The sequence below is a fragment of the Cydia strobilella genome, chromosome Z (genome assembly GCF_947568885.1).
Source record: "Cydia strobilella chromosome Z, ilCydStro3.1, whole genome shotgun sequence".
Lineage (NCBI taxonomy): Eukaryota > Metazoa > Arthropoda > Insecta > Lepidoptera > Tortricidae > Cydia > Cydia strobilella.
Genome location: NC_086068.1, coordinates 53,792,079 through 53,811,637, shown reverse-complemented (window position 1 = coordinate 53,811,637; position 19,559 = coordinate 53,792,079). Strand labels below are relative to the sequence as shown.

The 19,559-nt window shown below is 39.7% G+C and overlaps 1 protein-coding gene across 2 annotated transcripts in view; it reads left to right on the top strand.

Annotated features, from left to right (window-relative positions):
* LOC134754692 (uncharacterized) overlaps window positions 1-18,069 on the top strand; it is a 29,332-nt gene extending 11,263 nt beyond the window's left edge. For both annotated transcript variants that reach the window (XM_063691027.1, XM_063691028.1), the window contains exons 5-13: window positions 189-292; window positions 563-670; window positions 7,931-8,136; window positions 8,794-8,930; window positions 9,679-9,810; window positions 10,043-10,234; window positions 10,663-10,796; window positions 11,988-12,238; window positions 14,141-18,069. In XM_063691027.1, the coding sequence (XP_063547097.1) occupies window positions 189-292; window positions 563-670; window positions 7,931-8,136; window positions 8,794-8,930; window positions 9,679-9,810; window positions 10,043-10,234; window positions 10,663-10,796; window positions 11,988-12,238; window positions 14,141-14,276 (1,400 nt within the window). In that variant the 3' untranslated portion in view covers window positions 14,277-18,069. The remainder of the gene's footprint in view (window positions 1-188; window positions 293-562; window positions 671-7,930; window positions 8,137-8,793; window positions 8,931-9,678; window positions 9,811-10,042; window positions 10,235-10,662; window positions 10,797-11,987; window positions 12,239-14,140) is intronic.
* Window positions 18,070-19,559: the final 1,490 nt, after the last annotated feature.

The window sequence follows — 19,559 nt, the reverse complement described above, 5'->3', positions numbered from 1 at the left end:
AAAGCACTCGCGGCGCATTCGCTGAATCTGGACGCACCTTAACAGAATATGGTAACGTGTTGACCTTTGGTTGCCACTTTAGGACAGTGTTACTTCGTTATATTAATGATATTTATTTTAATGTAGACTTACTTTGAGATAGGTTGTTCTATGAAATAAGTTTTTTTTTATGAAAAATGATATTTCAGCCCGCGACGCCGTCGTCAAATACGCGATCTTCGGTTTGAAAAAAGTGAAGCAACTGGTCGCCGACCACGAACAGACAAGGGCTGTGCTCGAGTACATACAACAGGTAAAATTTGTCTAATATATTTTTAAATAAGGATTTAATATTTTTTTATGTGTATACGGTTCCACATAGAACGAGGCACACGTGGCCACGATGCCTCGGGTAATGCACGACTTTGCAGACCGAAGTGCTTCACGCGAGAATATGCTTGCGAGGCGATTCGTTTTGTGTGGACCCTTTTGTGTGCCTAGCCTAGTGTAACAAGATGGCCGGAGTTAGGACTACAAACAACATTTTCATATTTTGCTAAAATATAATATTGACTTGTAATAGGTGGAGGACTTGAGGCACTGTGAGGATCCAGTCGCGGCGGCCGCGATGGTTGAACAACATCGGTTCACGCTCGACCACATACCCGGACATTTGCTGACTTCACAGGATGTATGTTCTATTTTTTTTCTATTGAACGAAATCAAACTATATTTAATAAATTCTATTTTTCTTTAGCTTCACTTGTTTCACGGGCTATGTGTAGCTACAAACAAATATTACAATTTATATTATTATTATTTCATTTATTCCTTTTATATCTTGGGAAAGGTTATTTATAATGTGAATATAAAAGTGAAATATGAAAACACTTACAAAACAATACAAAATACATATAAACACATTATAAAAAACCCAACCTAGAGTGCCGCCGGCAGCGGGGCAAGGCCCAAGCTGCCGGTAGTCAGGGCCGCAGAGTGAGGAACCGACGTACTATACGCGCCGTGTCCAAAATTACCGCCTTCTGCATCTGACCCTTGATCCAACCACCCAGCGAGAGTCTCTCTAGGTGGTGTTGGTCGAGACTCTATTATTATTTGTATCTCATATAAACTCACGGGTATATACATCCCGGTCATTTGATAGGCGTGCGTGGGGATACAGATCCAACACGTAGATGCCCTTTGGAGAAGTTTGCTGTTATGTAATACACCTGCTAGAACTCATTCACGGGTACAAATAGATACCCGTAAATCCGTTCCAACAGGCGTATAAACACAGTGGAAAAGAGTGCCGGTTATGGTGTTGAAGTTTGGCTGGTCAAAAGATTGGGCTATTACTGAGAGGTCCGGACACCTGCCATAACAATGTTGTACACGTTATTATTATTATTCTCTTTATTTATTATTTTTCTTACGTTAGGTTTTTTATAATATGCATATAAAAGTAAAATATAAAAACACTTACAAAACAATACAAAATACATATAAACAAATTATAAAAAACCTAACCTAGGGTGCCGCCAGCAGCGGGGCAGGGCCCAAGCTGCCGGTGGTCAGGGCCGCAGAGAGAGGAACCGGCGGACTATCCGCGCCGTGTCCAAGATCACCGCCTTCTGCATCTGACCCTTGATCCAACCACCTAGCGAGAGTCTCTCAAGGTGTTGGTCGAGACTCTTCGCTATGAGACCGTTCGCTGAAACGACTATCGGGACAATGATCGTCGAATCAACATCCCACATGGCGGTTATCTCGTGAGCCAAGTCTAGGTACTTACTGGACTTGTCCTTCTCGGCTTTCACGAGATTCTCATCATGGGGGATGGTGATGTCGACGAGCACGGCCCGGCGCTGCGATCGATCTATTATCACAATGTCAGGCTTATTGGCTACAATAGTCCTGTCAGTGATAATAGATCGATCCCAATAGAGCGTGGCACGACCATTCTCGAGAACTGGCACAGGTAAATACTTGTAGTACGGTACTTCGCAGTCCACAAGGCCGTATAGAAGAGCAAGCTGCTGGTGAATAATCCTGGCTACGAGATTATGTCTGTGCAAGTACTCGCCGTTAGCAAGATGAGAACAACCGGAAATGATATGCCTGAGTGACTCTCCGGGACGGCGGCATGCCCGACAAATGTCGACCGTACCGTCCTTCAGGATATATTTCCGATAGTTGTTCGTCATCATAACTTCGTCCGCAATTGCACAGGCAAAACCCTCGGTTTCTCCGAAGAGGTCCCCGAATCGTAACCAGTTCACCGACGCGAGCAGGTCTACATCGGGTCCCATGAGGGCCTTGTAGAACCGCCCGTGTAGCACCTTACTCTCCCATACCGCCCTGCGGCCCGCAGCACTTTGTACCACAGGTTTGTGCCAGTTCTCGTTTGCCAAGGAGAGCGGCGTGAAGTGCCTGTCCACTGCCACCACATCACGATGCATCCCACACTCGTTGTTAAGGAAATAATTCCTGAGATTGCACACCTCGCGGTTGTGGAGATCTTTGGCGTTAAGGAAGCCTCGACCTCCACACTTCCGTGAGATGTACAATCTCATAACTGACGAGCGTGGGTGTAGCATACGGTGTGTGGTGAGTAGTAGACGGACCCTCCGATCCAGGGCGTCCAGCTCGGTCTGAGTCCACCTTAGTATGCCAAAGGAGTATATGAGTATGGGCATTACCCAGGCGTTGAAGGCGCGCACTTTATTGCCTCCTGACAAAAGACTGTTAAGGACTTTTGTGAGCCGACTGAAAAAGCGCTCCTTCACCGACCGTCTAATACCCTCGCCCTCAATACCCAACGACTGTGACATACCAAGGTATTTATAGGTTTCTGATTCAGAGATAGATCTGAAAGACATTGTCTCAGAAAGTTGTAAATTTGTTGAATTTACAACCTCCCCCAGCTGTACATGCATAACCGCACACTTATCGACACCAAACTCCATTCTGATGGCGGTACTGAAAACTTCTGTGGTTTTTAATAGCACCATCAAGTCTTGGTTATTTGGCGCAAATAGCTTGAGGTCATCCATGTACAGAAGGTGAGAAATGACTTCACCCTCTCTCCGAAGCTGGCAACCTAACCCTGAATCCTTCAGCAGGGTGCTGAGGGGATTCAGAGCTAGGCAGAACCACAGGGGACTCAGACTGTCACCCTGAAATATTCCTCGCTCGATCCTTATAAAGTCTTGCGGGCCAGGGCGGTCATCTCCACCTCCTGGTTGACGAAGGACTGTGATCCACTGCCTCATACACGCACTTAGGAAGGATATTAAAGCTGCATCAAGTTTATACAGCTCCAATACCCTTCTCAGCCATGAGTGAGGCACCGAATCATAGGCCTTCTTATAGTCAATCCAGGCGGCCGAGAGGGCCCCCTTGTTCCGTCGAACTTGCTGGCATATGGTCATGTCTATGAGGAGGAGCTCTTTAGTACCACGGGACCCAACCCTACATCCATTTTGAGCGGAGGCCAAAATGTTGTTAGCGACAATGTGCGCGTTAATTTTTGCTCTCAAAATGGATGTAAGGAGCTTGTAAAGTGTAGGCAAGCACGTGATGGGTCTGTAGTTCTTTGCTTCCGTGGTACTACCGGACTTGTAGAGCAGGAAGGTTACACCAGTTGTTAGGGAAGGTGGGAGGGAACCGAGCTCTAGGGCTTGTTGGAACTGCGTTGCCAACCGTGCGTGCGAGCATCGAAACCATTTTAGCCAGAAGTTGTGCAATCCGTCCGGTCCAGGACTTTTCCAGTTCTGGGTCGTACGAATGGCACAACTTATGTCATCGGGGCTGATGGTGATAGCCCCCATAGGTTCGATGTTCTCGCACTCACGTTCGACAACGTCTATCCAACCGCCCTCCGTGTGTTCCACAGGCACTGACCAGATGCTACGCCAGAAATCAGTCATGGCAGTAGCATCCGGTAGCCGCACGTCGGACACACGAGAGTCGGCTTCCTCCCACCTTCGGTACACCTTCCTTTGGTCACTTTGAAAAAGACGATTCTGCTGGAATCGATCCACACGCTTTCTGTAGCGGCGAATACGGTTTGCCCATGCATAGACTTTCTGCTTTAGAAAGTCGATGCGCTCTGTGACATTGGCCATGTAGTCGCGGGGCCTGACATCCGTCCCCGCGAACGCCTGGTTCACAAAGCGCATTACTCGGGGGCGGTTGTTGCCCCCCCTAAAGCAGATCAGCTTTGCAATGAGAGTCCTAAACGAGCTGATACGTCGCTCAATCCGCGCTTGCCATGCAGGGACACCTCCGGCGGTCCTAGGTGCACGTTCAGCGTCCGGAAACTTGACTCGAGCAACACGGCACGCCGCGATGGCTCCGCAGTACATGATCGAGTGCGTATCATCTAAATCTTTACTAGTCCGTAAATGTGGCTCTAGTAAAGCGTTTAGGGCTCCCACTAGCGCTAGATTGCGTCTATTTATAGGCAGACGTGGTAATCGTGGCCTAGAGTTGGTTGTGGCGCGATACTGCGTAATCGTCTCTTCCAAAGTCCTCCTCAGTTGCTCATTGGCAGATGTACTCACGCTCTGACTCGCAAAATCCCCCTCGTCGGTACTAAAATCAACCCGCGGCGCCCCCGGTGCCAGGTCGGGTGCGGGCACCGGATCCGGCGACGTGGCGGGCAGATCTCGCATCGAGGCGGAGGCTGCGCGAGCAGAGAGAGCCTCCAGGCGAAGCCGATCAAGTGTCGCATCATCCAAACGCTTTAGCCGCTGAATGACGCGCACCTGATCCGATAATCGTTGCTCCGACACGGTGATGGTGGGTTCAAGAACCTGAAACAGTGGCAGTATTCTTGAACGATACGCGGATAGCTGTGTTCCCCCCTCTGTAGCCCCATAATAGGCGCGCATGACATTCTCATTAATGGATTGAGACCATCTCATGCGACGCACTATACCACCGGCAGCGGGAGCCGTGGGCGGGGCAGGATGTCCCGCAGGCCCCAAGCGTGCCGGCAGCGGTGGCCGCCCTCGTCGCGCAGGTGGTCGTGGCGGCGGCGGCGGCGGCGGCCCGCTCTCGTCACTGGACCCGTCTGTGTCAGGCGCCGTTGCAAACTCGTCGCCTGACGACGATGTGGACGAGGAACTGGACGAGGCGGGCGGGGGTGGTGGTCGTGCGCTTGATGTTACCGCTTTAGTTCGACTCCTTGTTATCATTTCTAATAATTTTGTAGTTTTGCCGGTGAAGTATGACAAATGTCAACACGGTTGTAATGCGACTGCGACCCATGGTCGCGGTGTCTACAATGAAAAATATCAATTGTCCGCATGGTTTAGTAATAACTCGGTTCACACATGAGTATTTATCACTATTTTAGGGCAAAAACCACATTTAAAATATATTTTATCAAAAGAAATGTAAAAGGACGTCTGTCAGTGTCAGCGGATGTTTTTTTTATTTATTATTATTATTATTATTAAAGCCTTTATTATACGAACTGTTGACATTTTATGTAACAATTATTAATATTTATTGTATGTTTCTTCTATATGCATGTTAGTAAGGTCTTTTTGACCTAGGCCTCTTCCGAATCGCCTTTTTCTATTATATTTAAGTATTTGTCCAACATTTTTTTCCATTTTTGTCTGTCTGTTGCCATTTCTTTCCAGTCTTTTCCTATTGTTTCTATTAGGTCTTTTTCCCGTCTTGTTTTTGGTTTGCCTTTTTTTCTCTTACCAATCTTTGGATTCCAATTTGTTGCTGTTTTTGTCCATCTGTTATTTTTCATCCTCGCTATGTGCCCTGCCCAATTGTATTTTTGTTTCAGTATATGTATCGCCGCATCTATAAGTTTTGTTCTTCTTCTAATCTCTGTGTTTCTAACTCTGTTTGATAACTTTATGCATAGAGTAACTTATACTAGAGCGGTACTGTCATAGTAAATTTTGTAACCCCAGTAAATTCACACACTCGTCGACACACTTTAAAACAAAAAATAAATATTTATAAAAATACGATTAATTGTATTTAAATATGGATAAATGATTTTTTTTATTTGCATTAATTATTTTTATGATTTTGACCCATGTTCTTTCACTGATATGCGTTAAAATTGTTAAAAAACAAACGAAACCCTCAACGCCATCTATACGACAGTAAGCCAAAGCTAGTAGCGCCCTCTGAACGAGAATCAAATTTTCTTGATTTTCGAGGCACGTTTTTTCCTTAGACTATACATCTATTACGGAGTTATATCTATCTTTGCTTTATGTTAAGGACACTTCTCTCCATTGACCGTTGACAGACTTGAATTCGTTTGATGATATCTCCTGTGAGTGACCATGTTTGACTACCATACGTGAGACAGGGTAGAATGCATGAGTCAAAGGCTAGTTTTTTTTAGTTTCATTGGTATTTTCTTCTTGAATATATCTTTCATAGACCAGTACTTTTATTCTATTGAACGAAATCAAACTATATTGAATAAATTCTATTTTTCTTTAGCTTCACTTGTTTCACGTGCTATGTGTAGCTACAAACAAATATTACAATTTATATTAGACTGTGATAATGGAGCCTGATTATGACAATCCGAAGATAGAACCATGGAACCAAATGTTTTTAGAATCTCCTTGATGTAATAGTTGATATTTGTAAATAAAATCAATGACGCTTTTCTGGTACAAAAGAAATGTGTACGAGCCGTGTGCAACACTCACTACTTAGAACCATGTAGGCCCTTATTTAAGGAAATAAAAGTTTTACCACTTCCATGCTTGTACATTAAACAAATGTGCATGTTTGTAAGAGAATTTTTTGAAAAACAGTACGAGTACCTTCTATCCAAGATCCACTAGTAAATAAATATTGTAAATATTTATTTACTAGTGGATTTATTTGTACTTGTAAATAAATATTGTAAATATTGCATGCCTTCTGTCTGATAGAACATAAGACACGCTTCTTTTAAATGTTTATCTACTTATGTAATACTATGTTCTTGCAATAAATTATTGATTGATTGAAAAAAAAATATAGACGACAATAAAAGCTTGTCTCGTATTTTTCTTTCAATGGCTCTATGTCTTCTATAGGGTATTTGACTACTATTCAAATCAGTTTCTTATTTCGAACTGTCAAACGATTTTGCTACTATGAAATTTATATTAAACACTAGCATGTGACGTCACAATCAAATTACCAACACTTTATAGTTTTATATAGGTTTTAAAATATAAATTGTGTCTCAAAATAACTGCTGTCTACGTTTCTCTACTAATCTTTTGGTGCTTTATATGCATGGTGTAAAATAATTTATTTTAAATACAGTCACAGTCAAAACCCTATTGCGCTATGGATATATCTTACTTAAAAATGTTCCACGCACACATTAACACATTGTCTATGGACATTACACACCCTTTAACCATTTGATATTTATTTCTAGTCATTCGATTTCGAACCGTAATTCTTATAGTAGATATGCGTTTTTGTTTTAAGTATATTGCCGCTACGGACTAGGGTTAAACTGTCTACGCAATTACACAATTAAAATTGTTTTTCAATATTTTTTAACCGCCTCTTAAGAGAACTATATAATATGCTTTGTGTAAACTTTATCATCGTCTCCAAAATAATACTTACAAAAACGCGTTTTCACTGAGGCGATACGGGAAACAAGGTAAAATGCGTTTTGACCTTTTACTTCATGTCATAATAAAATATTGCTATCAATAGAGTTGAATATTATAACTGCCATTATACGACTGCGTATGCGGTAGAGGGTTAACTAAAAACGGGTTTTTACGGTAACTTATACACACTAGTTTACAAACATTGGAAAATGGAAATCACTAGTACATGGAAAAAGCATCGAAAATTGAGGTTATCGGTATAGGAACTTCCTCCCAGGTTTTGCCCCCTAAAATTCAATGGCTGCCTATAACCATATTCTTATCCTCAGGTGTGGGACGCAGTGCTCCCTCACATGGAGCTCGGCGATCTCCTAAACAACGTGCAGCGCTTGCACAACATGGGTTTCCTCACAAGCGACTCGCCCACCACCGCGATTCTGGTGTCGTTGCTTAGCAACAGTGATGTCATTAAGAAGTCTAAAGTTACGCCCATCGAGGTTTACATCACGCTGAGTAATTACAAAAAAAAGGGCAGGTTGGTTTATTTATACTGTTATCATGTGATACCTTCTAAAAATAGGAATATAACGTATGTAATATCACTACATATTATAAAACAAAGTCCCCGCCGCGTCTGTATGTTCGCGATAAACTCAAAAACTACTGAACGGATTTTGATGCGGTTTTCATCTATCAATAGAGTAATTTTTGAGGCAGGTTTAGGTGTATAATTTGTTAAGATTTTATATTACCCTTGCAAGCCGGTGTGGGTCGCTAGTATATATATATATATATATATATTCGTTAGTCGGCAGTTAAATTAAAAAGTCCCAATTCTAAGACGTAAAATAATTAAGTCTGAATAGGTTAAACTTGACAGCTAATCAAGTTATCAGTCAAATAGTTGTTTCCATTTGGCGCCAAAAATATCTCAACTTGGTTATATTAGACAATCAATTTTAATTTTAAGTTCATGATAAATATTCAATGAAATTTTAATGTAAGTATGGATATTAGGTAAAACTTTATTTAAATAAGTTAAAATGATATTTTGCTAAGATATTATAGACAATACAGCTACAAGGATATTTTCATGGACAAATTTGTGTGGTACACAATTTAACAGAGGTTTAATAAGTTTTATAAATATGAGGGTAAGTGTACAGATAATTGAGTACAATGCCTATTACAGACCGCTGAAACACCAGAAAGCAAAAGTAGCCGTGGAGAAAGAGAGACGTCGCCGGGCCCGCCAGATATTTGATAGCAAGACCGGGCTCTGGCAGTGGTCAGTTACCCGCCGTCACCCCAAGGAGGTCAAGCATTGGGGTAAGTAAAGTATAAATGTATACTTCTTGCTTTTCAATCGGACTGCGCAAAACCACAAGGAAGGGTTAGCGCTTACTATATCAAATCTTTTTCAAGTCACTTTCGAAAGGTAGGGTGTGCCATGGATTTCCGAAGGCCGGGATGAGTTTTTGAGAGTTGGTTTTGAGAGCATGAAATATCGGAACATCGTTAAGAATACTTGATATGTAAAAAAAAAACCGGCCAAGTGCGAGTTGGACTCACACACGAAGGGTTCCGTACCATTAACTATAAAAACGGTTGCTTAACTTCGGTCAAAAATCAAGTTTGTTGTATGGGAGCCCCACTTAAATTTCTATTTTATTCTGTTTTTAGTATTTGTTGTTATAGCGGCAACCGAAATACATCATCTGTGAAAATTTCAGCTGTCTAGCTATCACAGATCAAGAGATACAGCCTGGTGACAGGCGGACAGACAGACGGACAGCGAAGTCTTAGTAATAGGGTCCCGGTTTACCCTTTGGGTACGGAACCCTAAATAAGGATCTCTATTGTTTCCCATATAGTTTTAAATCATAATGTATTGTCGACATTTTCGTTAGTCATAATTTGGTTTTTTCTCAGAAACGCGTAATTTTTCAGGATTGCCATAAAATTGCCTCCAAACAGGCGTTTATTGTAAAAAAAACATCAATTCAAGTGCCTACTATATTGCTGAAATCTTGTTCATCTTTAAACTACAGTTTTGTAATACCTAATAACTTTGCAGGCATCGATCAGCCTCCGAACCAAGCTGTGCTGAATGTGCTAACGAATCTGGTGGATATGACCTGGTCGCTCACGCCCAAAACTGGAGCGCGCTACCTTATCACTATGGACATGAGACCGCATATGTTTATAGGTAAACAACACTTCGGTAAACGGTGGTCTATGGGTGCAGTACATAAAAAGTACTTCTGAAAGACACGGTTCCCGTTGTGTTTATTTTTTCTAAATTTATTACAATTTGTTTTAAGTAACAAGCTCGATATAAAGGTTTTTGATTCCAACTATCAGAGTGAAACTACACTAACGAGCAAATGGTACAATTATTACTAGTATAATTATTCATTATACCTGCAATATACCCTCAGGCCGCCACTTCTGCAAGAACTTCGTGCTACCCAAAAAGGGTCGTAAGACGACCGCCACCGCCACCCCGACGAAATCGTCACCGGCGCCCGTCACCGCCGCTGGCGACGGCAACGCCAACGCCGAGAAGAAGTCCAAGAAACGTCTGCTTGCCGAGTGCTTCTATAATAAACACGTCTCACCGGGACATGCCGGTAACTATCTTTTTTTTTTGTTGTTTACTCTTGGCAGAATGTTTGGGGCAAGTTGGCAACATGTTGTTTAAAATTTACTAAATAAACAGCGGTTGGTGGGGTTAAATTAAAAAAGAAAATGAAATACATTTTCATCCATTTTTGGCATTTCTAATGCCCTAAACTAGAAGGCTTCGACGAAGATTTTGATCAAGGACAGCGATGGAATTTATTGATCTCGTCACTTACACGCGAATTAAAGTCATTGTTGGTGATTGTACATTTATTCCAAAGTCTTTAAATGCATATCGTCGTTATTATCTTAAGACCGTATTCGCATAGCAGAATAGAATTAAGTAGCTGCCCTCAGTGCCCCATTTATACATCTACGTTTCTAAACAACTATGTACAATGCAGATAATATTGTAATATTTGTTTATATTTTGCAGCTATCATACTGGCTCTTCAAATCCTGAAGCGCGAGGACAACGTGAAGCTCGCTGTGTTCACAGAAGAAGGCGTCCAAATCGTGAACGTCGACAAGAAATCGGCATCTATCGACCAGGCGGAGTTCATTCTCAGGGTAAACATTAACACTACTATTCATAAAACATAGAATCCTTGTACAAACCTCTGATAAGTTTTGTCTCTTTAACAAACAAAAATGTTAAAATGACGGTTATCAACGGTTTGTTAAATTTGACAAACGTTTATGTTATGAATAACGCCATTTTATGTAGTTTATTTAATGTCCTGCGAAATGGATAAACCATTTTCCGGTGTCATAATAGTTAAGAGTCCCCGGCAAGGTCGGCTGAATTGCACCTTCCCATACAAATGTAGTTCCGCTCTCATTTTAAAATTACGTGTTAGATTGTAATGAAACTTTGCACATACAAGGACATGAGGTATATCTAGGTCTGTAATTGCTTTATATAGCCATACAGTAACTTATAGTAGAGCGGTACTGTCATAGTAAATTTTGTAACCCCACTAAATTCACTGCCATCTATCGACACACTTTAAAACTAAAAATGAAGATTTATAAAAATACGATAAAATGTATTTAAATATGGATAAATGATTTTTTTATTTGCATTAATTATTTTTATGATTTTGACCCATGTTCTTTCACTGATATGCGTTAAAATTGTTAAATAACAAACGAAACCGTCAACGCCATCTATACGACAGTAGGCCAAAGCTAGTAGCGCCCTCTGAACGAGAATCAAATTTTCTTGATTTTCGAGGCACGTTTTTTCCTTAGACTGTATCCATCTATTACGGAGTTATATCCATCTTTGATATAGCTCTAGTTTATAAAGCAAACGAAATAGAGCAAAAACAAGTTTTGTATGAGAAACTTAAATTCGCTGAATTTTTTAAACTATAGTATCTGAAGCTACATAAACTGATTACAGACATAGATATACCTTATCCTATTGTAAGTACAAAGTTTCAGAGCAATCTAGCTAGTCGTTTTAGAATGAGAGCGGAACTACGTTTGTGGAGAACCGAGCTTGCCGGGGACCCTTAAAGGCCAGGATACATCGAGATCGCACACTATTGCACAAACGAGCAATTGCTATTCTGAAACGAAATCGTATTTACTAAACTTATTTTCCCTATAAATGTAGGTTTCTCTATCCATTCTATAGCAGGATGTTTGTCTCAATTATTGTTCTTATTTTTGTTTTGCGTAATATTGGCTCTGTGTATATGTGTGTGTGTGTGTATTTAAGATCTGTGCGTAATTTCAAACTACCACCAACAGAAAGCCAAACTCGGTCGAGTTCAACTAGACGCGCCCATAGAGTGGGCCGCCAAAAAGAAGAACAAGTACGATGTGTTCATCAACATGGTGGACCGGACCACGCGGTTCATGGAGCTGGATGAGGAGCAGCGGGGCGGGCGTGGCTCGGGGGGGAGGTTCGGGCCGCCGCCGGCGCCGTCCAAGGAGATCGCCGACCACTGCCCCGTTAGGGCGCTGATGCGTTATAGGGCGGCGATCCAGACCAACGCCAAGTAAGTACTATACCTAGTAGCCTATATACTAGCCGCAAACCAAACTGAGGACCGGGGTCATATCACTATCTCTCTCGTTCTACCTACGACCAAGGGAATGTGAATGAGAAGTTCTACGACCCCATGCAATCGTTAGTATAGTTTGCTGATAGTTAAAAAAGCAACACTCTCAACTCACCTTTAATGGACCTTATGTCTTTGCAATAAGGTTCAAGAATTGTCAGTTAAGTGTGAATAGTGGTACAGTAGAGTCCGGTTAGTACGACTTCGCATATAACAACCAACTGGTTATAGCGACGTAAGTATAGGCTCCTGTTTGGTTCTAGTATGAGCTACTATGAAAGTACATCCGTTTATTACGACTCCGCTTATAACGACCGACCGCTTTTAACGACGGAAATTTACACAAAATCCGTCCGTCAAGTCCGGTTACAACGACGAGCCACGTAGTTTTTACAAATAAATTGGTGGTAAGCTTACTTCGTCCCGTGCACCCAGCTCCTCTCCCCACTTTGCCTATACACAGCAAGACGAAATAAACATGTGACTTTTCGTAATATTGCAAGCTAAATAAAACCCACCTCACAGACATAATTGTGTAAGCTGGGTGACAATGCAATATTTTGGTACCTTCTAGCTGATCTGATGATGAATACAAGAGGTGGTCATAGGAACTGTGTGATAAAACAACGCAACCTAATTGCGTTTATTAGAATTGTCTCAATGAGTACAAGTTGCGTGTTGAAACAAAAGTACGCAGTCAGCGATAAAGGCTTGTATCAAATTGAAAATATTGGCAAAAAACGTATTTATTCTTTGACTGCCGATGTACGATTGTCATCTTTATTAGATCCCTAAGAATTATGACTTTTATTTTACGGGATTCGAGTAATTTGCAGGTGATGAGTGAGTACGCGTACAAAAGTGGTTTCTTCCAAACTCACAAGTCTTCATTTAAGGCAAAAACTCGTAGGTAATACTAACGTAAATATAAATATTTTAATTGAAATGTTTTTTTCTTTCTGTGATGGTCGCATAAGGATTAATAAATACAATATGATGTAATTATTTAGATTAAAAAATATATTAAAACTGGCAGTTCGTTTAGTACGACGTCCGGTTATTACGACGTAATATCAGTGGTCCATTGGACGTCCTTATAACCGGACTCTACTGTATAATTAGTACGTGAGGTAATAGGCCAAGCAATCTTCGTAGCTTTGTTTGGACTAGTTAGGAGATGAACATATCAAAAGTCCCCGGCCGTAACCCTGGTGCTGGGGGGGAGAGGGGGGTTTGAAGGTTCCATTTTTCGGTTTTTCGATTATATCTCGGAAACTATGCGTCGGAGCGAATTGGCCACTCATACAAAATGAAAAGAGATTTAATTTGTTACAAGTTTTATTCAGTCGAGTTTTTTGTTATCTCGAGTTTTTGAGATATCCGCTCTTGAAGGTTTATTTAGGGCTCTCATTTTTATCTTGATTATCTACATCAGTAAAGCTGCTAGGCCGGGTTTGGTAACGTTTTCGTATAAATCAGGGGGTGCTGAATTCATTTATGGTATCAACAATACACCTTTCCGAAGTAGCTAGAAGAAGATTTTAGCGATTGATATATCTATCAATTCGTATTGACACCTGTAATCGAAAAAAAAAACCTTTTAAGAAATTAAAGATGGCGGCCGAATATTAAGAAAATTGTGGTTTTTTTTTTTCTTTTTTTCCTTCTAATGAATCTGATAAATGGCATTCGTTTGATCCGCATTAAACGCTTTTCACTTATTGTTCACTCTTGTCTGAGTGTTCAGGGTGTTGTACGCTGGAACAAGAGTGAACCACTGAATTACCCATGAGTCTAGCGATTTCTTTATACGAAAGCTAAGCTAACTTTGGTTTCTAGGCTAATCGTGATGTCGCTAGCGTCGCACCGCGTCGCGACAACCGACGGGAGCCACGAGGGCGTCCTCGACATGATCGGCGTCGACGAGCACACGCCCAAAGTCATGGACGCATTCACACTCGGACACTTCAAGTAAAACCCCAAAACAAATGTCTGTCCGTATAGAAGGGACCTAAATGTGGGTCCAGGCTCGCCAAACACCGCGAATGAAGCTGTTTGCGGTGTAGTACGATATGTATTGCACAATTTGTGCGGATTAGCGGCGCATTCGCCAGGTTTGGACTCACCTTTAGTAACTAACAATTTAGGGCATTTTTTCATAATGCAGTAAGCATAAATCGCTCTGTGTAAGTGTAAAGCTTAAATTGGTTCCTTTTATGCGGTATAATACTAGAATAAAAAACTCCTTAGAAGCGGCGCTGGCAACGTGGACTGTCTGGTTATTTATCCAGATTATAATTATCTGAACATTACTCATAATTAATTTCCAGTGACTGAAATGATAGGTTTAAGTGTCAGTCGTAACATTCAGCAAAAACCGTTATACTGCCAGTAAGATAATCACAATTAATTTTACATACATATAATCAAGAAGTTTTTGTTATGAGATTTATATGTCGATTTAAGGAAATGAGCAGAAAAACGGAGTTTTAACGATATACACAAATCTGGCAAGGCGTCACATGCAAAGTTTTATAAGTTATATAAGTTAAATTTCAAGCTCAGGTGTGGTCCTAGTTCCAGCGTCGCTTCTATTTGTTGAATACACATCAACGCGTCAATTCCCAACATTTGGTCCTTAAATCGTAAGAAAACTACCGGTGTACCTCATTATAGTAATCAATTGATCTGTGTATTTTTACCACAAAGTGTTCCGAAAACCATGTGATTGTGCGTCTAAAATGTATTTTTACAGTACATATGGTGCTAATTTACCGCCCTAGTGCGGTAACTAGCACTATACGTGCGTATGTGAACAAAATTTAAAATCGAATTTGTTTTGACGTAGCCGGTGGGCCGTCGTGGCTTCGGCCGCTTATCGTCTAACTTTTGTTTATTAAGATATGCTCGTTTTGCTTCTGAAATTAGTTAAGGAAACGATTTATTTATAAGTTTTCTTGTGCTCTAGATATTGAAAATTACTGAGTTGTCAAAAGATCTCTTATCAATAGGTACATTTATATGAGACAAGCAAAAAGGTTAGTGTCGACCTAACACATATCGCTAATACACGATAGTATTATGCTACTGCCTTCTTATTGCATTTCATTCTCATTGCAGTTATTAGCCTCATGACGACAATGGGATGATATTCTTATTGGAAATATATGGAATACATGTTTTATCATGTCGTATATGATCGATAAAACGGCTAAAAGCGACAATAAAGTTTGTACAGGCAGAGCAAATCTATTTAAAACATACAAAACCACATATACATACAGTTTGGTGTATTTTGTTTACTGAAGTTTATTTGGCATATTAAGAAAATCATAGTATGTCGCTAAGGATGATATTCCGTCTGTCCAATATCTTGGTCCAATGTGTATTGGCGAGAGTGAGACGCAATTCACATTGGACGAAGAAATTGGACTGGTGGAATATCACCCTTACCTTCTACTGTAACTTTGATGCATATGTCGAATGATAGCACCCAGCTAAATATTTATTTTACATATATCGCTTTACACAAAATACCTATTCATGTAGAAATGCCGCAACCTATACTTCTGTATAACGTATCTTCCGAATAACATTGAAATGTTTTAACTCCAAATATCCTAAATGTTTATAGATTTGATGTTGTAGATCGACCTCACGTATTGTTTGTTAGTTTTTGTATTGCATGTACGCAAGTAAGTTAGTTAGCAAGTATTCCTATGTATAAGCGAGTTTTGTTGAGACGTAGTTTAAGCATAGTACAGGGTCTTTTTTTGATATCAAAATAGGCTCCTGTATCTCTTGTTTCACATATATAATCGGGGTGATAAGAGGTAGGGAATATTTCTTTTATTTAAAGTTTATAAAAGATTATATTTATTACACCTTACTATAATTATTTGCACCCTCCGATCATATACACGTGCCAGTACTTTGATGATTGTATACATACATATAACATGGTGAAAAATATTATTTTATGTGTAACTAAGTGCCTCGTATGAATAGTGAGTCGTTAATATTTAATATTATATTTGCCAAAGTAATGTTGCATTTGTAATTTAGCCACAAAGTACTGGCAGCTTTTGAAGTTGTATTTTAAATTATGGTACATACAGCATTTTGTAATAATATATGTATTATACCGTATTGGAATACATGTCATGCGACCGAGGACTATTTTTGAAAGGTATATTCATAATGCTTAAAGGTGCAAATGTTAAGAAAGGGGCCTTGACAACGTGAGGTACCTACTTTAATTGTTGTTAAAAAGGTTAAAATTTCAAATATTAAATATCTGTTTGAGCATTTAAATGCGCGGCTCTCTTTCTTGACCTTTTCAACTATTCTCTCCAAGGCCCAGCCTACCATACGCGAAAGAAAATGTCTCAATGGACATGCAATTCAAAAGTTTGTAGTGTTGCATTTCCTTTGTTCTGCAATATTTAGTGTTTCACCGTTCGCCCGTGGGACCCGTGGGTTACTGTTCTATCTTAGCCGGTCACTGCTAACACACCGTAACAAAGGAAATGTAACTCTATTACTTAATTTTATATGAATAATGCTATGGTACAACAGGCCTCACGAGATTTTAAATCATTGCATTCTCGAGGCGTGCTGATGCGAACGAAATTCTCCAAATCTGTGATGACTTTGGTACTCTCTGATGGTTTAAGTGTTTTTTATATCTAAAATATTTAAAAAAAAATCGGAAGGTTCATGAACATCATATTGTTAATTTACGCTTTGTTTATCTACATAATAAACAACAAATCGTTTTGTTAGATAATATATTAGATAGAGTAATCCTGTAAGATTTAAGTATTATCTTTGTTGGTCGACGAAACAGTTGTTATAAATTGCGATTGGTGTCATATAAAGCTGTTGGTAGTGACTACTTATTTACGATACATATGAAAATCTCTCGTAGCCATCGACAATAGATACTTGTTATCGTTATATAAATTTATGGCTAGTCACTATATCTCAAAAATAGCATTCTGTGATTTAATGATACCTTGGCAATTTCAGACTTTTAGGACTATAGTATTCGGTCCTGTGGTGGTGGCACGAAGAGAACTGTCACTAGATTATAATATTATTTGTTGAAATCGTCATAGACTGGACCAAAATTCAGGAATAAATAAATAACGAAGAAGAGAAACGAATAAAAACGAACAAGAATCAAAATAAAAACCTTTAAGTTGCTCTATAGTTGTCGAGAAAAATTACGTATCAGCCTTTGAATGTTAATACAAACGGTTCGAAAAAGCATCCCTAGACTAAATTACTGAATATTTTTTTGAATCTCCACGGGGCCGGATCCTATACAAGATACCTAAGGCATATATTATAAGGATTGCAGCCGCATTAGGTATAATCTAATATATATAGTATTACGCATGTAATGTAAAACTACCTGTTGTTGTTTCATTTTTTTTTTTATTAGTGTTATGAAGTTTTATTTTACGTTTTTTCTTTTCTTTTCAGCCACATTTGTAAAACAAGAGCTTGCTAGTGCATTTTTTTATTAATCTGGAGAGAACTAATTGATCCGTCCTATTTTGAATCGAAACATATTTAGGCACCTAAACAGTTTTTAGTTTTAAGTGTTTAGTACATAGTTACAATGATAATTATTTTTATTATGTATAACCCATCCACAGCAGCATACCAATGGCACCATTAAAGATAACAAAATTTAACATTAAAAAAATGTACTTGCATATTTTTTTCCTTTCATGATAATTAAACTCTTGTGTAAAACAGGCGTATTTTATTTATTTTCCTAGGCGATCATTATTATTACTATAAAGGAGTTTGAATGGATGGTTAGTGTTCTCCTTCTACTACCATGCATATAAAATAAAATAAAAGAGTGGCTATAACAATAAAAATAATAGTTATAGGTAGGCATATTTTAATATTCCTGCTTATACAATTGAATTGTTTGCATGCTGTTTGTGGACAGCTGAATACGGAGGACAACAACAAACGTGAACATCTGGAACTGTACCCCACTGTACCCTTGTCAAGCAAATAAATAATTTATGATTTAAAAAATATAGTGATAGTTCAATAAAGGTTTGATATTTATTTAATTTAGAGTGGTCGCTCTCATTGGAATATTTTTTTTGCTATGAAAATTTGACAGTGATTTATATCATAAAAATTACAGCAGAAACGTCTACGAACGATGCTATTAAGCTTAGAATAAATTTAAAAGTGGAAAAATGACTGCCTTGGGTGAGCTTGAACTTACGGGCTCTGGATCGATACTCCAGCGCTCTGCCAACCGAGCCACCAAGACATCATCCAGGGTCTAGGGGATTCTAAAGTAGAATCCTGAGCGTAGTAAGGGATTCAATTGTGTTACGCCCAAGATGGAAATAATTTTGCTACCATGTGACACATATGCTTTTTACATCACCTAAAATTATAATAAGCTAAAAAAATAATGCGGAAAAAATGTTAAAATAGTGTCCTAGAACAGAAAAGTGTTATTTTGATCCCTCCTAGCGGGAAAGAAAAGCTCTTTTTCGCATTGGTGATGTGAAAAAATAAATGTTAATGTGTCGCTTGCTACGCTTGTGGTTTAACTTAATTTTAGAATCTTTCGCTTGTTCGAGTATCAATATTAGACCGAAGGATTAAAAAACTACTTTGCTTCTTGTAAACCAAATAGGGAACGTGCATGATGGACCTGCTGCATTATAAATGGACGTACAGCGGACCACCTTACACACGATCGAACAGTCCTCGGACCGGACCAAGGTCGTGGTCCTGTACGCCTGTCTGTTACGACTTTAAAAGGTTGCAAGGTCTGTGGAGGACCTCTGGAGGACGGTGCAGCTCTCAAAGCTGCGTAACAGACTACCACACCGCGCCTCCACCTTGGTGCGGTCAAAATATATCTTTCTCGCTCTAACTTATAGCTGCGTCCTTAACGCACGTACGGGGACCACCGTTCACACCAAAACGTAGTGGTTATATACTCTTTGGTTCACACTATCGATAATGTACAATTGTACAGTCCGTTAACTCTGAGAATGACCTTCGGATATTAGAAAGATACATCGGGTATCGGCGGTAACACGCGAAGGTGATACTGCTGTTCTGCTTTCTTGTCAACTCACAAAAAGTTTTAAATTTACCGCAAAAAGTTAAGGATACCTATTGTCTCAATGTAAAATAAGCCCTAATTTAATGACATTATGCTTAATATTCGGTTGATGACTATTGCGATTTGACTTTTTGT